The sequence below is a fragment of the Talpa occidentalis genome, unplaced genomic scaffold, assembly GCF_014898055.3.
Source record: "Talpa occidentalis isolate TD23 unplaced genomic scaffold, MPIMG_talOcc4v2.1 talOcc4.11, whole genome shotgun sequence".
Lineage (NCBI taxonomy): Eukaryota > Metazoa > Chordata > Mammalia > Eulipotyphla > Talpidae > Talpa > Talpa occidentalis.
Window position 1 is genome coordinate 22288826 of NW_023601104.1, and position 19313 is coordinate 22308138.

Below are 19313 nucleotides of genomic sequence, written 5' to 3' on the forward strand. Positions count from 1 at the left end.
ACATTTGTTTTAATTCATGGCTGGACAATTCCAACCATATGTCCCATTGTGGTGAGGGTGGGGGCTCTCAGTGACTCAGGATACTTAAATATAAAAATATCCTAAGCAGTCAGGAATCCTTACAATCAGTAGATATTTCACATTAAGTGTGTCATTTAAGAAAAAGATCTCAAGTATATACTTTGCCTCATTTAAGAATATTTAATGGGAACAATAATTTTCCCAAATGACAAGAAAACAGTTCCCTTCCAAAGTGAGCACATCTCTATAGCTGTTAGATCAATTAACAATATATTTATTTTAAAGTGGAAAATCCCAGTTACACTAAAGGTTGTCACTAGAATATTTAAAAGTTACTCTAAAATTCATTTTAATTTGCTTCTTGTGGTTACTATAACTTAATGTTTTAAAACTATCTCAACAATCTAGTGATGGCAACATACCTGGCTTTGCTTCGGTATATCAAGATGAGAACACAGATGAGGATGCATGTCAAAGCTATGCCAACGCCTACAGCAATGCCAGTCATTGATTTTTGGTCAAGATGGTAATAGCCTGAATAAACTAGAAGATGAAACACATTTACTCAGAATCAATAAGAAAAATAAATTATTCCAGATATTTTCTCTTCTATATATTCCTCGCACAGGAAAACTTTTGACCTTTTACATGTCTAAGCAGAAAAGACATTACTTTTTTTTCCAGTGATCTCAAAGATGGCTTTATCTTCGATATTAAAGAATCTAAATGTGTTATAGCAAATGTGAACATCAGTTTATAATAATTTATAATGCTAAAAGGCATCAAGCATAGATGTTCTTTGATGCGACCAAAGGATAGTTTTCATTTTATTACTCTAAAAGCATATTTGTGTATGGGAGATTAGTTTTTCATTTACTTATCTACATTTGCTTCTCAAACCTTAATGTATATATAAGTCTCTAGGGGATATGTTAAAATGCAGAATCTAATTCACTGGAGTGAGTTCGGTGATTCTGCATGTCTAACAAGCTCTCTGGTGATACTTATGCTGCTGGTCCCTAGATATTTTGAGTAGCTAAATATTTGAGAATCAAATATGAATCTTACTCTCAATTTTCCCTGCTAGTTACCAGGACTCCCTCTACCCTACACTCACTCACTCTCTCTCTCTCTCTCTCTCTCTCTCTCTGTATGATTACCCACTGAGGAGGTATGAGCCCATAATCGTATCCTGGGTTCAGTTAGAATTTCCTCTATTTAATGTTGTCTGCATACGCTCCTTGACCACAGGTCTACTCCCCCAGAAAGGGGGAAATGTCTAGTTATGTATCACAGAAGGCCCCTTGGCTTCCTTCAGAACAGAAGGACAGTTTCTCTGAGTGAACTAAGAATGACAGTTTTTCCAACTGTTTTCTGGAGTGGAACAACTTTCTCTCTGAAAAAGCTGGTGTGGGTGGCAGGGGTGGGGGGATGTGTGTGTGTGGTGAAAATTCTTAATGAAAGCCATGCTCCTCTTAGCTTGAATACCACAACTACCACTGCTGTTTACTCCCACAAAACCTCCCAAGACGTCTCCTCCCATCAGTTCACTGATGGTGTGGTTAGTGTGTTTTGGTGGTTGCACAGCTGGGGAAAAAAATAACTGGATATAGTCTGAAAACTGCAATTCTCAGGTAGATTTGCCTCCTTCTAGGAGTGCAGAGAAGGGCCATGCAGCTTCACAGCATCAGAACTAAACCAGCAACAAATCAAGGATCTGAATGCATGTTTTGGGGTATGGCCATGTAGGGGAAGAAGAAAAGTGTTAGGAGGTGAAAGGGATATGTGTGCTTTCTTAAGAAAAATTAGTGACTTTAGCAATATACAGACCTTTGGCATCAGCAGAATCTAAACGCTTAGGTCTCTGATTTGATTCAGAATTTTCTTTTGGAAGGACTGCCAACTCCACAGAATTTGAAAAGGGTCCTTCTCCCACCTCATTGGATGCAGATATCTTCACAATATACACATTTCCTGCCACCAGGTTTTCTAGCAGAGCCATGGTTATCGCCCCTATAAATACATTAATTACAAAATAAGCAAACTTTTAACTTTTATTTTTTCAATCACACAATCATGGTCCTTAATTATAAAAATATTTTCTCTGATATAAAAGTAACACGTTCAATATATAAAATCTGGAAAATAAATATAAAATGATAATCTTAACATTTTGGCATATTTGTATATATGTGCACAGGTGTATGTATGAATACATATTTACTATATGCATTTTTATATCCTAGAGTTTTCCCTTAACGTTGTATTATGCATACATTTCAGAACCCATCTATGTAATTTTGTTTTAGGGGTACTTCTTAGAGATAGCAGGCATTTTTGTTTGGGTATATAAAAATATATGTGTGTTTGTGTATATATTTTTATATATTACTCTTTACATAGGTACAAAGAGTATGCATATAGTAACAACATTAAAAATATTTTATTATGGAATATTTCAAAACAAAGTAAAGAGAAAATGGTTAAATGAATCCAGATTCAACAATTATATGTTTAAAATACAATGTGAGTCTATTTTTCTTTCAGAAATGTTTAAACCACTATGGTAATCAATGTCATAGATGATCTTGTTCTTACTTCTTACATGGGAAACACCATCATTATTTTTGAAAGCATGAATATATTTTCACCCTCCTAATCATTAGCTAAGATTCCTTGGAAGTAAACAGGAAAGAAAATGCCCCAGTTATGTAGGAACACTTACACAGCTGATCTGTAGATGAAGACCTACCTCTCAGATTATCAAAATTATCACCAGCAATCTGCATAAAGTCTACTTCTCCCCAAAGATAATCATCATTTATATATAGTCAATTTATATATATAGCCAAAGGATATCAAAAGATATTTTTTCTGTTGGTATGACTGCAAAGAAGAATCCCTACCTGGGCATTGCATCTCCTGACTGGTTGTTCTGCTCATTCTGTGAAGAACAGAACTATTTTTCTTACAAAAGGGACCCCATCCTAGGAATTAATCCTAATTTTAAGAAAGCAAGTATTACAGAAATTCAGCACAAGGTTGTTCTAGCACTGCATTTGCGGGTGGATTTTCACAGGGAAACCTAGCTGTCTTTTAGCAATTTCATCTCACTTTCCCCTGGCTCCGGGTATTCTTACAACAGCTTCCAAGAGCTTATACTACCATGTAACAATCCCCTCAGGACAGAGCGGGCTGCTCTAGTGCACTTGCTAAAAAAAATTTCACTACAAAGTATAATGTGGATGATCTTAGGGCTGTGGTCATGATTCAGAGGACATCTCTGCAGGTCACATGATGTGAGAAGGCTGAACCAAATGGCAACCTGAGGAGCCAAACATGGCTTGTTTTCATGTTCTCTGGTTTCAACTTGGCCTGGAGAGACTGTAACCTACTTGACTACATAACTATTAAATAAACAAACTGACCCCTATTTAGAATCAGGACGAATCATTCCATGTTCTTAGGCAGGTGAGTTAAAAACAAAGATGTACTGTAACACGTTACAAGTAGCTAGAAGGAAGAACGTTTCAGTTTCTGCACAAGTAGACACATAAATAAATAGCTTTTATATCTTATCAGAGTCCTTCTGATTCAATTCTCAAAAGTGCTTGGTAAAAATCAGTAACTACCTGAAATTAAGTCTTTTCATTTAATTTAAATTGTATAAGTGGGTGAGGGATTCATGTGTATATGTGGTGGTGCAGCATGCTCTCCCTTTAACAAAAAATCTTAATTTAGACATAAAAGGGAAACTAATATTCTGCTTCCCCTATGAGAACACTTACAGCAATTTCCAAATAGTAAAGTGATCTGATAGTCCCTGTAGTCTCTCAGCACACTATCTCAATCTTTTTTTTTTTTTTAAAGATTTATTTATTTATACAAGAACCAGGGTGACAGGCCAGATGCATGGGAGGGTGAGAGGATTCACCAGAGACAGAGCAGGGAACAGAACAGGCAGACTGACTGAAATACACTGCTGAGGGGAGCAGCGGGCGAGGCAGGAGAGGTCTGCAGCGCTATGCAGGATTCTCGCTGGCCGGCTGGGATTAAACGGCGCTGTGGCGCTGCAGAGGCTGCAGACAGCTTCATAGTGCGGCGCTCAAATGCCTCTGGCACCAGGGAGGCCCCCCTATCTCAATCTTAACTAGCGTGATTATTTCAGTTTACTGTGTACACACACACATACACACACACACAAATCCTTAGTTAGACTAGGAGTTTTCACAAGCCAGACAGTCTAACAGGCTCACTGTTACATCAATGTGGTCAAATCCTGGCATATTACCAATTTGTGACTTGGGGTGTGTTACTGAACTTTCTTTTCCTCATGGCAGCAAAATTCCCACCTCATATAACTACAAAAAAGATCAAATAAACTACCATTGCAAGTGTCTAGCACAATGTATATAATTAATGAAATTAAGGTTTTTTTTTCCCCTCTGAACTTCCTCTCTTCTCCTTTTGGAGGATAGAATTTTTTAATTCATATTTGAGCACCTTAAGTTGGCTAGCAGCATAGTTTGTACAATTCAATTCTCAGTGTCAATTGAATGTATATTAAAATATGAGCTACTTGTCACAAAAGTAGCATTCATTTAAAATATAAAAGCAAAGGGTAAGATTTTGAGGCTGGAGAACGCAGTCTCAAACCTTTCTCTTTTGTCCATATTTTCTAAATCCACACCCCCCCCCGTTTCATAGCCTTAAATATCTTTTATACATTGACAACATGTTCTTACCATAAACTTAACCTTCTCACTGCTGATGTCAATTTTACCTCTTTAACTACCTTTCAGCCATTCTCTCTTTACCCTCTCAACCTCACCATCTTAATCCAGATTTATCATCTCCTTTCTAGACCACTGCTATTGCTTTCTAACTGGCCTCTTTGCAGCACTCTCACTGTACTCCTCCCTCAACCAAACCTCTTCTATTTACAGCAGTTAGAGTGATCTTTATGAAATGCTAATCATGCTCATGCTTAAAATAAGTCCACGGCTTCCCAAAGCTCTGTTAATAATCTGTAATTCTATAAATATAAACTCAAAACAAACTCAAGATCCTTCCTTCCCTTTGTTTCCTTATCATTATTATTAACAATATTATTTTTCATCCTCCTTGGTATTTATGATCATATTTACCTTCTCGGTGTAGGACCTGCCACTCTCCTGCAATCCAGGCCTTTCTGGAAGCGTACAAGATGGTGTAGCGTGTTACCACTGTCTCTGGGCCGTCAGGGGGTTTCCAGGAAACCAGAGCAGTGTCATCCTCTATCAGCGTCACTTTTACTCCAACTGGTGGGCCTGTTGGTGCTGTGCATGCATTTGAAAACATTACTAGAACAAAATGTTCATAAATAAACACCTAGCTAAGCAAGGGACTTAGAAAAAAGTCTGAAAAACTAGAAGTCACTACAAAAGTACCTTAAAATACAGCTTTTGCAGATTACTAGTGATAATATCAATAGCAAAATACTATTTTTCTTCTTTTTCTAAAAGCTAATTTCATAATAGTTAAAAACATATATAAATATATGGTATTTATAGTCAAATCCTCTCTCTCTCGCTCTCTCTCTCTCTCTCTCTCTATATATATATATATAAATGAAAGATATTGGTATATTCCTAGATGGGGAATTACTAAGTAAAAGTGTCTGAGCATATACAGGGCTCTTGGTATTTGTTTGTCAAATTGGTGACTAGAAAAGCTTTCAGTTCCACCAGCAGTATTTTTCAATTAGACATTGATTTCCCTCCCTCCCCTCTGTTACTAAATCTAAATTCTTACAAAAATGTATGGAATGTATATTTCACCTGATATAGGAGGCCACTGAATAATGGCCTTCCATTTTCCAAAAAGATGTCAATCAGTGAATGTGTAGGGCATACTTTTGATTAATAACATCTATCTGCAAAAGTAGTCAAGTCTTCAAGTTTTAGTTGACCCCATATCTAATATGAACTGAAAGTGTGAAAAGCTAGTTTCTGGAACTACATCATATGTGGAATAGTGCCCAAACTATAGCAAAGAAATCCTATGCTCACTGAAGTAAATGTTCCTTGTCTTTGAACATAATTAAAATAGAGCTGCAATAGTCATTCTAGATCACATAGCTTTTCACTCTTATTCTAGGAGAAAATATCTTACAGCTAGAGATACAGAATTGGTGCTCAGTCAGGTTATCAGATCCAATGCACTATGCATAGCATCAAGCTACCACTCATACAGAAATACATGCTAATGTGGGCTCCCAATGTCATTAATTATTACATCACTCACTTTCGTTTTATTTAGATACAGCTTTACCAGCACACCTTACTGAAAAAAGATTCAGTGTCCCCTAAAGACACACTAAATTAAGGTTTGTGCAATATATAAACAAAGGAAAAAAATTATATATAATAAAGGAAAAGAGATTCAAGAGAAAAAACAAAACAATACAAAAAAGCATGCACCAACTGGTAGGTAACAAGAAAGAGCATATCCTTTCCATTGTGACATATGCTTTTTAAAACAGAAAAATGCATTTTTATTTATTATTTTTTTTTTACCTTCTGGAAGTGTAGAGTGGTAGACAACAGGGCTCCAGGGACTGGAAAGCTGATCCACGTGCAATCGAACAGCAAATTCATATTTGGTGTTTGGTTCTAGACCCTGAACCAACATATGAGTTTCTGATCTATAATAATGAGTAATGAAGTTGTTAATGCTGACAGCACACAGTTTCTAAGAGACTGTCAAGAAATAACGTCATTATGCATTTGCCAGATTTCTCATTTTCTTAAAATAATTTTTACACTAAAATAGCAATCTAGCTTGACTATTAAAATAGTACATTTGGTATTTTTCTATAGAAATATTCCTACAAGTTGCCTTTCTGGAGAGTAGGAAATTAACATTATAGAAATCTATCAATTCAAAGAAATTTCTTCTGAAATACTGAGAGTCAAACCCTCAAAACATTGTAATTTTCTTTTATGTTCTTCTAAAACACAATCAAGGATATCTCTCTAACGAAAACCTAGAAAGAAAAATGAATGAGAAAACAGAAAAACTAACTCTGAGATGCCAAATTATGCTCAGTGAAATAAGCCAGAGGAAAAAGAAAAATATTGCATGGTTTCATATATAGCAGGAATATAGGGGAACCAAGTAAGTGTTAAAAAATAACAACAGTACAAAGCACAACAAAGCAAAAACAGACAGTTATAAACCAGAGACATCCTGCAGGGGAGGAGGGAGAGGGATCAGAGGGAGGGAGGGAGGAGCACAGGGGATTGAGGTGATGGTGCACGGATGCATTGGTGAAGGAACCTCTATGGGGACTACACCTGAAGAGGTGGGGGAAGCAAATATTATTTAAAAATGAACAGTGATGTAAAAAACAAAAAAAAATAATTAAAGCAAAAGAGAGAAGCTACATACGTTTGAAGGTACAGAACCAGAGAGGCATTCTGCAGGCCGACAGGGTTACAACGGATGGTGTAGTTAATTATTTGTGCAGTGGTGAAGGCAGGCCTCCTCCAGTGCAGGAAGATGGAAGATGAGGTGTTAGCCTTCGCATAGAGATGGTGGGGTGGTGGTGGAGGAGGAACCATGCGATCACGAACAGCTATTGAAAGAGACATTTTTATTTGTCGCATGGGATAACCTTGAATGCAGAAAGGGGTTAAAATGGTAAAATCATAAATATCCCACCTCTGGAGGATGACTTTTAAATCTTTTGTCAACCAGAGGTTCATTGTGGTCTAGAGATATAGCATTCAAATATGAACAACTCTTCCATGAGTTAGATAAGAAATCAAATATTATCATTACTTAAACAGAAGCACAGAGAAGTCAAGCTACACGCCAAAGACATCTGCAAAGTTAGCAGTGGGTTTAAAACTAGACCAACATCTTTAGCACCAATAAAACCAAACAATTCATAGTAGTAATAAAACTGAACAATAATTCAAAGGAAATAATTGTTAAAATAGATAAAGAAAACCCAATATGTAGGTATTCAGTGATTATTTTTTTCAGTAAAATTTCTCATGGTCTTTTGTAAGCAAAACTAAAATAGTCTTATAATTAAATACATTTTACTTAGTAAGATATACTTGTTCAATAATACCTTCAGGCACTATGGAGGATATAAAGCAATAAAACCAACAAGATCTCCAAGTACTAATGAGACTTAAATGTAAAGGAGAAAAAGGAGTGTGAGCCACAGTTAAACCAGCTGCCCCAACACTTACACACACATCCTGGGGTGCTGACGGTCTGGTCTGCCTGATACCCATCTTCTTTGTTGTAGGCCAGCAATCTTACGTGGTATTTTCTTCTGGGGTCTATAAAGAAACCAACAGGTGATAATTAGGATCAGTCTTCTAATTATGAGTAAGGTTTCTACAGCCTTTCTAGACTTTGGTTTGAAAATAATCTGTATGCATAACAGTTTTAAGTAAAATGAAACTTTCTTTCTTGCCCTATCCTACACAATGACTCAGCAATTCACCTTACTATGACAATGCTGTTATGACTATCCACCAGTCATTAAAAGTTTGTATTGTTGTAGAGCAACCCCGATACAAAACGGGGTGCCTGACTGTGGGTCCTCACCCGCGCGCTTAAAAGGACTTATCAATGCTCTACTGCAGGCACACGTGAAAGGTTAATAAAAGGTTTATTTACAACGGAAAGGGAAATGAGGAAATGTACAGCTCTGGGAGAAAAGTGGGAGACAAAGTTTTAAATGCGTCCTACCCGATCCGCCGATCAGGAATCCCAAAATGGCGCTCTCAGAGTTGGCCGCCAGCCAGGAGCGGTGAAGCCAGGAGGCAAGCGATGGCAAGCCAGAGCGCGAGCAAGGCCCACGTGTTTGGTTTTTATATCCAACCTGGCTGCCCAACTCCACCCTCAGGTCCCAGCCACCCTCCCCTTGGTGGTGATGGGATTTGTCTTTCCCAATGTCCTGATGGCTTTAGTCTGGAGTGGGGGTGGAGTCCACAAAGCCTGTATGAGATTATCTCAGGACATCCTTTCCCCCTAACAGTATTACTTAACCACACTTCAAACAGTAATTTTACTACCACCACTACTCCTCCTCAACTCACGAGAGAGAGATTTTTTCTCTATTTTAAGAGCCTGTCTTGGATGATGGATCACTTAGAAAAGTTATTCTCTGTGCAAGTTTTTTTATTTATTTGAGGACAATTTAGTCAAGAGTATGAAAGTCTAAGTGAGATTATTTTCCCTCAAAGTTAAGGAGAATTACAATTGTCATTCTCTAGTAACTTTGAAATTTTTTACATACATGTGTTATTTAAGCTGATTTCTAACTGTGCCCTTTCTGTTACAGAGCAACCCCGATATTAAATGGGTTCCTGGCTGTGGGTCCTCACCCGCGCGCTTTAAAGGGACTTTGCTTTGGGACATCCTTTTCCCCCTAACATTTCCACAAACTTGTATTTTGAAATTAAGAGGTAGTCACCAAGAAAGATTAATTGAAGCTCCCTCTACTGGTAATCATCAGCTATCACAACAAGAAACTTGAAGTGTACAACACATATTAAAACAAAAAAAACTTCAGGCCTTTGAGGAAATAAATGATTTTAAAATTTAAATGATAAACTTTATAAGATAGTTTAAAATTTAATGAAATAAATAAATTTAAGTGTAAGTTTATGATAACCATTGAGGACTTGCTTAGGGTAAAAATACCGTTCAGAAATAATGTATTTCTCCCCCTCCTCCCCAGGTTTTTTGAAGCATAGTTTATAAAATTATAATAAAAGTTTGTATTTTTAAAGTTTACAAATTGATGTTTGATAATTGTATACACTGTAAAATGATCACATTAAAAAAATTTTACATTACTTAACCTCACTTCAAACCTCATCCTTTATACCTCATAAGTTACAATTTGTGTGTGTGTGTGTAAAACACTTATGATCTACACTCTTAACAAAATTTCAAGCATACAATATAGTACTGACAATGATTGTCACAAAGTTATATATTAACCTCCAGGAAATATTCATCTTATATAACTGAAACTTTGTACCCTTTCACCAACATCTCCACATTCCCCCACCCTCCAGATCCTGGCAACCACCATTCAACTCCCTGCTTCTAGAACTATTTTAGATACCATATGTAAGTGAGATCATGTGGTAATTGTCTTTGTGTGTTTGTCTTACTTCACTTAGTATAATGTCCCCTAAGTTCATTCATATGTATATATATAGGAATGAACAATATCTGTATGTACACGTACATAAATTTACATGTACACACACATACACACACCCCACAGTTTATCCATCCACCCCACTGACAGACATTTATGTTGTTTCCGTATCTTGGTGATTGTGTGCATATCCTGGTTATTATATGCAATCAACATATCTTTTTGAAATAAAGATTCGCTTTGGATTTAGAAATAGGATTGTGGGTTCGGGTGGTAGTTTTTTTTGCTGATTTTAATATACTTTTATATTATACTCCTTTAAATAATAATAAAAAATAAATGTGCAAATAAATTCAGTGTTTCATAAGGTAAGGTAATCATCCTTAATAAATATATCCATTGTAATAAAGAATGTATGTCAAAGACTAAAAGTAATTACAGAATTCAAACATTTAAAAATTCAAAAATAAAATGTGAAATTTATTAAACTCTCCATAGTAATTTAAGAGTTTGTATACATATTTTTGAAACTGAAAAATGTATTCTAATATTTAACATTTAAGTGCTTTAAAAAGATATCCTAAAATACGAAATTATCAATCTATGTCTTTGGATAAAATTAAAACTACAGAGGAAATGTTTATATACAATTTAGAAAAATTTCTGCACTTACAAGACAGGAAGGTAGAAAGACTAATAGCAATTGACTATTCTATAGAAAATGTTTTCTAAATACACAACATTATTTGAGCATCATAAAATTCTCTAAGATAGATGTCATTCCCATTTTATAAATTGTGATGATACATGTTCAATGTCACACAAAGATGAACCAAGAGTTTGTGGGTATTCCTATGACAAATGACAGGCTCTTTAAATTTACACAAATACGTGTGCCTTTGTCACAGCAATTAAGTGTATCTCCTTACACTGAATTTTGAAAATAGAAATTACAAATTATCAGAAAACATAAAAACATCTGGATTTCATCACTCAAATGATTTCAACATTTAAACTGAAATTCTAAAATTCAGAAGGTTTCAGTTCAAATTAATGGCTATTTAATTTGAATCTGTTTTCTTCTCTCTTTCCTTCTAATATATTATTGAACTTATTAGTCATGTGAATCTTAAGTTGTGTATTATAAATATATAATAGGTCCTCTGAATAGGTACAGTTGGAATTCAATTGGCTCTGAAGTCTAATTCTTAATAAATTCAGAGTGCAAAATTGAAAAGAACATGTCTTCATTCTCTATTTAATTAGAAAAACATCATTAGGAAAACCTACAGTGTGTGAGCTAGTATATATCAAGAATGTAGCCAGAAAGGATAGAATTTGTTCAAAGTAGCACATATTCTCAAGGAGCTGGACTCTGGTAGAGCTGTATCATATAGAAAAATGTTAAGTACAGATGGAGCGATTAATCTTTTTTCCACTATGCAAATAACTGACTAACACTTTGTATTTTTCTAGAATGTTTGGGGTGTTTTTTATTGATTTATTTTATATATTTTTACATCATTTTTCATTTTTGCACTATGTATGCATCTTCATCTTGGTTATAGTCCCCATACAATTTCCACCACCCTTGTTTTGAGCCTACTCTCTTCCCCCCCCAACCCCCATAGTGTGTTTCTGGTTTATAGTTGCTTGTTGCTTTTGATTCTTACTTTATTATAATTAGTCTTTTTCCTGGTCCCTCATTTAGGTTTTCTAAATTCCTGCTATGAGTGAGACCATCCGGTATTTTTCTTTTTCTTTCTGGCTTATTTTGCTGAGCATGATCCCTTCCAGCTCCATCCATGTTGCTGCAAATGAAATGAGTTTATCTTTTTTGATTGCTGAGTGGTATTCCATTGTGTATATGTACCACATCTTCTCGATCCAGTCATCTATTTTAGGGTATTTGGATTTGTTTCCAAAGCTTAGCTATTGTAAATAGTACTGCCAAAAACATATGGGTGCAGGTGCCCTTTTGAATTAATGTTTCTGTGTCCTTTGGGTAAATACCTAGGAGTGGAATTGCTGGATCATATGGAAGCTCCATCTTTAGCAGACTGAGGAATCTTCACACAGTTCTCCATAGTGGTTTGCACTCCCACCAGCAGTGCAGGAGAGTTCCTTTTTATCCACAACCTCGCCAACATTTGTTGTTGCTAGTTTTTTTAATTTGTGCCATTCTCACTGGTGTAAGATGGTATCTCATTGTAGTTTTGATTTATATTTCCCTGATTACAAATGATGTTGTACATTTTTTCATAATGCCTGTTGTCCATTTGCATTTCCTCTTTGGAGAAGTTTCTTTTTAGCTCTTCAGCCCATTTTTTATTTTTTTATATTTTTTTTTAAAGATTTGTTTGTTTATTTATTTGTTTATTTATTTATTTATACAAGCACTGGGTACAGTCAGAAGCGCGGGAGGGTAAGAGAATTCACCAGAGCCAGAGCGGGGAGCAGAGCAGGCAGAGGCAGAAGGACCGAAGTACACTGCTGAGGGGAGCAGCAGGCGGCAGGAGAGGTCTGCGCGCCATGTGGGACCCTCGCCTAGCCGCCAGGGATTGAACCAGCGCTGCAGAGGCTGCGGGCAGCTTCACAACCCAGCGCTCACCGCTGCGCCACCTGGGAGGCCCCAGCCCATATTTTTGACTGGGTTGTTTACTTTGTTTTGTTGAGTCTCATCAGGTCTTTGTAGACTTTTGTGGTAAGTCCTTTATCATTAGTGTTGTGTGCAAAAATTTTCTACCAATCATTGGGGTGTCTCTTTGTTTTGGTTGCTGTCTCTCTTGCTGTGCAGAAGCTCTTTAATTTGATGGAGTCTCCTACTACATATTGTATTTTCTCTGATGTCTGTTTTCAGAGATGATAATAGTTGTCTGATATATTTTGGTGCTCCTTCATTTGGTGAGTATATGTTAATGAGTGTTATGTCTTCTTGATGTATTGTCCTCTTGATCATAATGTAGTGACCGTCTGGGTCCATTTTTACCTTTTTGAGTTTGAAATCTGTTTTATCTTATACAAGTATAGCTGTTCCTGCCTTCTTTTTTTGGTCCATTTGCTTGTAGGATTGTTTTCCATCCTTTTACTTTCAGTCTATTTTTATCTTTTGTAGTTAAATGTGTTTCCTGGAGGTAGCAAAATGTTGGGTTTTGTTTCTTAATCCAGCCTGCAATTCTGTGCCTATTTATTGAAGAGTTTAATCCATTTACAGTTAGAGTTAATATTGATACGTTAGTGTCTGTATTTGCCATTTTGTTTGTCTTTTCTGTGGTTTTATTTTTTTTCTTGTTTTGTTCTTATTCATCCCTTTGTTGGTTCCGGCTTTAGGACTCCCTGTAGTATTTTTTGGAGTGGGGGTTTAGTTGTAACAAAATTCTGGAGTTTCTGTTTGTCTGGGAAGGTCCTTATTCTTTCTTCATAGAGGAAGGAAAGCTTTGCAGGATAAGGTATTCTTGGTTGGCATTTGTTGTCTTGGAGTTTGTTGACTATGTCCCTCCACTCTTTCCCTGCCTATAGTGTTTCTCAGGAGAAATATGATGTCAGCCTGATTGGTTTTCCTTTGTATGTTACCTGTTTCTTCCCTCTTGTCAGCTTCATTATTTTTTCCTTGTCTTGGATTCTTGGGAGCTTTACTACTATGTGTTTTGCTGTATTTTTCCTTTCGTCGTGGAAGTTTGGTGTTCTTCTTGCTTCTTGTATGTCTATTTTCAGCTCCTTCTTCATGCTTGGGAAGTTCTCTTCTATGATCTCCTTGAATATTTTCTCTGTTCCTTTGTCTCTCTACTCTCCCTTCTGGGATTCCTATAACTCTTATATTCCCTTTCCTCATGGAGTCCTATAGTTCCTGAAGTCTTTCTTCATTCTTTTTCCTTCATATTTCTCTTTCCTTTTCTGTTTTGGTTCTTTTTATTTCTGTGTCTTCAAGAGTACTTATTCGTTCTTCCATTTCATCTATTCTGCTTTCACTGCTTTTCCCAGAGTTCTTTAGCTCCTCCATTAGTCCTTTGATCTCCTGCATTTCTTTCACTTCCCTCTTTAGGAACTCAATTTCATTCTTCTGATCATTGATTATTTTCCCCTTATCATTGTTTTCCTTTATGACTTCTCTCAGTTTTTTGATCATGGCAATTTTAAATTCTCTAATCTGGAAGGCTCAGAAGTTCTTCCAAATCACTGCTGCAATCTGGTGGGTGATTTTCTTTTTGTGGTGTATCTTTTCCCTGAGGACTTGCTTGGTTGCTTGTAGTTTTTCTTCTCCCTGCTGCTTGTTTTCTAATTTGTCCTATTCATTGGGACACTGTGTCATTGGTACTGGCTGGCATCTCTTTGGTGTGGTTCTTCTGGGATGTCAGAAACTGGTGGTCCAGTCAAGTCCAATACTGTTACGCCAGAATTCCAGTAGGGTGTGGTACTAAGGATATGTTGATTGACGCTGTCCCTGGAAATCCACACCCTCTGTATTTATTTAATACCAGAGGTGGTCTTGAGGTCCCTCGGGCTGCCCTGTGGTGGCTGGATCACCTCTGGGCACCTAATCGCTGGATCCCTTTCTGGGTTCCCACTCAAGGCCAGATGAGGGACCTGGCTTGTGCATGCTTTTTGGCTCACCTCTGACTGTGGGGATAGCCCTTTTTCAGTTCCACACAGTTTTGGTGAGGTTGGGACTCAAAGCTCCCAGTCTTAAGGATGTCTTGTCTGGGAGGCTTCCCTGGCTCTTCCCTGCTCCCTCAGACTGCCCTGGTGGTGCCTGGATCCCCCTCTGAGTTCCAACTGGCAGCCAGTGGCAGGGCCTGGCTTGTGCGGGATTTCAGCTCACCTCTGACTGTGGGGTCAGCCCTTTCTCAGTTCCACACAGCTTTGGTGAGGTCTGGAGGCAGAACTCCCTGTCTTAAATATGGCGTGTTTTTTTTTTTTTTTTTTTTTAATAGGACCAACCCATCTCTAGTTTACCTGAGGTCAGCAAAAGGCGAAGTATGTACACCAGGTGCATGAGTCTCCTTTATATCCACACAGGAAAAGTAAAACACAATAACAGAAACAAAAAGAAAAGGTAAAACAAGAACTAGAAGTTCAGAAATTATTTCAGTAGAAAAAATAAAAGACATATGATGTGTAAAAAAGAATTTAAAGGAGAGGGAATATCAATTCACATTTGTCCACATATGATCTAATTTTTATGTCCTACAAAGAATTTCATTTAAAACAATAAAAAATGCCTGGTTGGGGGCCAAACTGAGCAGTGGCATGTGGATATATCACATGCTCCTTGGTAACTTAAAAATATATGATTCCAATAGCAAAAATTAGTCACTATGTTATCTTTATTTGTTAACCCAGAAACCCTGGAACAACCTAATTAATTCTTATTCATCAGTGTTAGATATTTGATTTCATATGCTGTTTGTAAATTTAAGATGATACCAGGGTCCAAAATCCTCAAATAATGTTAGGATGAGCATTATCAGACAACAAGTGATCAAAAAGAAAGAAAACATAGAACTACATAATTATCAGAATTAGGGATACAGAGTAAAAAGTATTAAAAAGTATTAGGGATACAGAGAAATATATTAAATATACGTAAATGTACAAAAAATGTATCTCAGCATAAATAACATAAGTTCTCAAACTCTACAGTTCTGCAAAACCTAACAGGAACAAAGAGACCCAGGATCAACACTGTGAAATGCCACAGGGCAACAGTTTCCAAGGTCTGTTACAGCCCCTCTTGAGTCAAGCACTGCCACGTATGTGGTGCTCAGTTACATGAGATTCAGCAGACTTAGGCTATGTGGTTTAGGGGAAGAACAGCAGAGTCAGGAAGAGCGGCCACAAAGAATAGTGTAGGCCATCTCAAAACCCAATGAGAAAAAGAGAAGAAAAAGATAGAGGTTAGAGAGTTGGTTCCAGTTCCTTGAAGATTCAGCACAAGAGGCATAAAAATCACTCAACAGAGTTAATTTTTGATGGCCCTAGAAGTGAAGCTCAACTAGGTAATATTTCGACTTACAGTTAAACTTGCTTAGAGATTTAGCACTGTATGAAAATGTAAGATCTTGAAAGAAAGCTCAAATTAATTTAACACAAATCTGACCCCACATATTTGATTTGTAACAATTCAGTTCTGGGGTATCCAGTTAGTATAAAGTGATCAAGGCCTCATGAATGAAGTTATTTTTCCTATATTAGGGAGTCAATCTTTGGTGACTGGCCAAAAAATGAAGATTTCCTTCCTGAAGTATTGCTATTGCTATGCTCTTTTTCTTTTCTCCACTGGCTCTATGACTTGCCTTACTTTTTTTCCCTTCTTGATTCATTCTCATCACCAGTTCATCTGCTTGCATTTGTTTCACATGAGAAATCAGAGCTAGAGTCAGGCAGGCCAAGAGATTTCAGGTATCAAATAAATATTTATCAAGTGCCTCCTAAAAGTCAGACGTTGCATGAAAGACCCAAAGGAGACAGATTGGTGAATGGTCTGGATGTATTATTTACTAATTGTAAAACTTTGAACAAGTTTTTTAATTTTCTAAGCCTCATTTATTTTCATTTGGAAGACAGAGATATAATTCCTTATAGGTATTTTTAAAGGTATTAAAAGGAAATCACGCCAATTAAGCACTTTGTACAGTTCCTATAACTAGAAAATACACAACAGTATTACCATTATGTGACTAAAGTTTCCTGCAAGAATGGAAAAGGCACTACTAAAAACATGGTGCACTTGAATTTGGGAATCACCTTTGTGAAGTCAAATGGATATCAAAGATGTATGTTCATACAAGCAAGGTCTAGAAACCAGAATACTACTAATTAGCAAATACTGGAGTCAATTTCTAACTATTCTCCATCTTCATTAATATCCCCCTGGTACAAAAATCCGGCAAAACCTGTCCAGTATGTGTCTAACTTGTATGTATGACTGAATAAACTATTTTGTGTTTAGTTTATGGTCACTAAGAATGTTTGCTGTTGGGCCTCCCCTGGTGGCGCAGCGGTTGAGCGCTGGGTTGTGAAGCTGCCCGCAGCCTCTGCAGCGCTGGTTCGATTCCCGGCTGCTCCCCGGCCACCGGAGGACCTCTCCTGCCGCCCGCTGCTCCCCTCAGCGGTGTACTTCGGTCCTTCTGCCTGCTCTGCTCCCTGCTCTGGCTCTGGTGAATTCTCTCACCCTACTGCGCTTCTGACTGTACCCAGTGCTTGTAAAATAAATAAATAAATCTTAAAAAAAAAAAAAAAAAAGAATGTTTGCTGTTGTGGCAACCATGTCACATGGTATATAATCCTCTTAAATTCACCTTCGTTCACATCTTCTGAATTAATCTAGTAATCCTTTTCTGCTAACAAAGATATAACTGGTGACAATAAATGCTTTGGGAAACAAGTTAGTAGCTTTCTTCCCTAATGGAAGAATAATAGATGATTTCATGAGAGGAAAATATGGAAGAGTTTGGGCACTAGCATTAGAAACTTAAGCAAATGGACACAAAAAATTAATTCATTTTAATTATATCCACTTTCAACAATCAGGTGTGTATTACCCTCAGTGACTATAACTGAGATCAATATAAGATCAATAAAATGAGATTCCTGCAATATCAAAATCTTTTAAAGATGCACTGATCAAGAACCTAATTCTGTTCTAAAAGTACATGATAAAACAATAATAGTGCATTAACTATATTTCTATGTAATATCTTAAGTAATCTGCTAAAACTTGTGATATAATATACCCATTTTTCATTGCAATATACTCCTAAAGAGCAAAATGCAACAACCCCAGCCAGCCTTCTTCTAGTGTTTACTTGCATAACTTGGAGTTCCTCAATTTCATCACTAGATGGCATCTGTGTGCCTGTAAGAGAATGTGATTCCACCCACCAAGCTATGAAGGTGGGAGCTGAGCTGAAACTGATAAATTCAATCAGGTATACATAAAATATGGCTAGTGCTTAAGTTTCACTGAATTAAAGATTTTATGAAATGCAAAGCAGTAAAAAGGAAGAAGGGCTACCTTGCATCAGCTTTTATCATAGAAATAAATATTTCACATGAACTTGAAAAAACTCTGTGAGCTAGGTACTGTTTTTGTCATCTGTCCTTTATCAAGGAGTATGCTGAGAAAAACAGAAGACAACTTCACAAATGATTCAGTGCTACTAGGAAGCTAAGAGAAGTCAAGCATAGTGGTTAAGGGCTGAGATGTCAGACCCTTATCACCTGGATTCCCATTCTACCTTGGCATAACTGCAATTTAGGGAAGAGTTACTTCTCTCTCTCTTCCTTGATAAAAATCATCTGTAAAATGGTATGGGCTGATAAGAAATCTACCTCTTAAGTTGCTGCCAGGAGAAAGTAAATTAATTCAATAAAGTGCTAGAAAGAATGTGTATAAGGATATCATCACCAATAATAATAGCAATAAACATAATATAACTAATAAAAATATCAATAGTAATACGAATTGCTATTAGTATCCCATGACTTCTAATCTCTGCTTTAGATTGGAAGGACAAGCTGGTGTAATGATTACAGTAGACTCTGGAACCAGACTACTTGGGATTGATCCAGTTTCCTCATCTATAAAATAGGGATTAAATGAGTTATTATGTAAAAATGTCTAAATGTCTGGCATCTAATAGGTGCTTTGTAAAGCTAAATAAGAAAATCTAGAGGAATGGGTTGGTTTAGAAATTAGGAGATCTGGATTTTAATTTTGGATTTAGTAGCCATGTGGCAGCAAAGGGTAGTTTCCTGGAACTCAGTTTTCTCATCTCTAAGATTAGGAAGTTGAAGTATATCATTTGTTCTCAAATTTGTAATAGTGAACTAGGGGAGGCAGGACAAAGTGCCATGCAAAACAGGAATAAATGCTACAAAGAGATATTAAAATTATAAGGGATTTCAAAAGAGTATGGCTGTTATTGAATGAGGGCTGCTCAGACTTCACAGAAGTAGTGGTGCATGGAGAGAAGAGATAGAGGCCAAGGGGAGAATACAAGTAAGGCCCTGAACAGGATGGATCAAGGGCCAGTACTAGGCTTTATGGCAGTAAAGGATGCATGAGTGAGAGTCAACATAGAAAAGTTAGGGTAGATCATAGGAGAGTTTT

General features: G+C 36.8%; 1 protein-coding gene across 1 annotated transcript in view; it reads right to left on the reverse strand.

The window, feature by feature from the left end:
• Nucleotides 1-19313, reverse strand: part of PRTG (protogenin) — a 122523-nt gene that overhangs the window by 13101 nt on the left and 90109 nt on the right. The window contains exons 12-17 of the mRNA XM_037502537.2: nucleotides 8268-8360; nucleotides 7453-7639; nucleotides 6579-6706; nucleotides 5169-5339; nucleotides 1852-2034; nucleotides 444-564 (exon numbers count right to left, since the gene is read on the reverse strand). Of these exons, the coding sequence (XP_037358434.1) occupies nucleotides 444-564; nucleotides 1852-2034; nucleotides 5169-5339; nucleotides 6579-6706; nucleotides 7453-7639; nucleotides 8268-8360 (883 nt within the window). The remainder of the gene's footprint in view (nucleotides 1-443; nucleotides 565-1851; nucleotides 2035-5168; nucleotides 5340-6578; nucleotides 6707-7452; nucleotides 7640-8267; nucleotides 8361-19313) is intronic.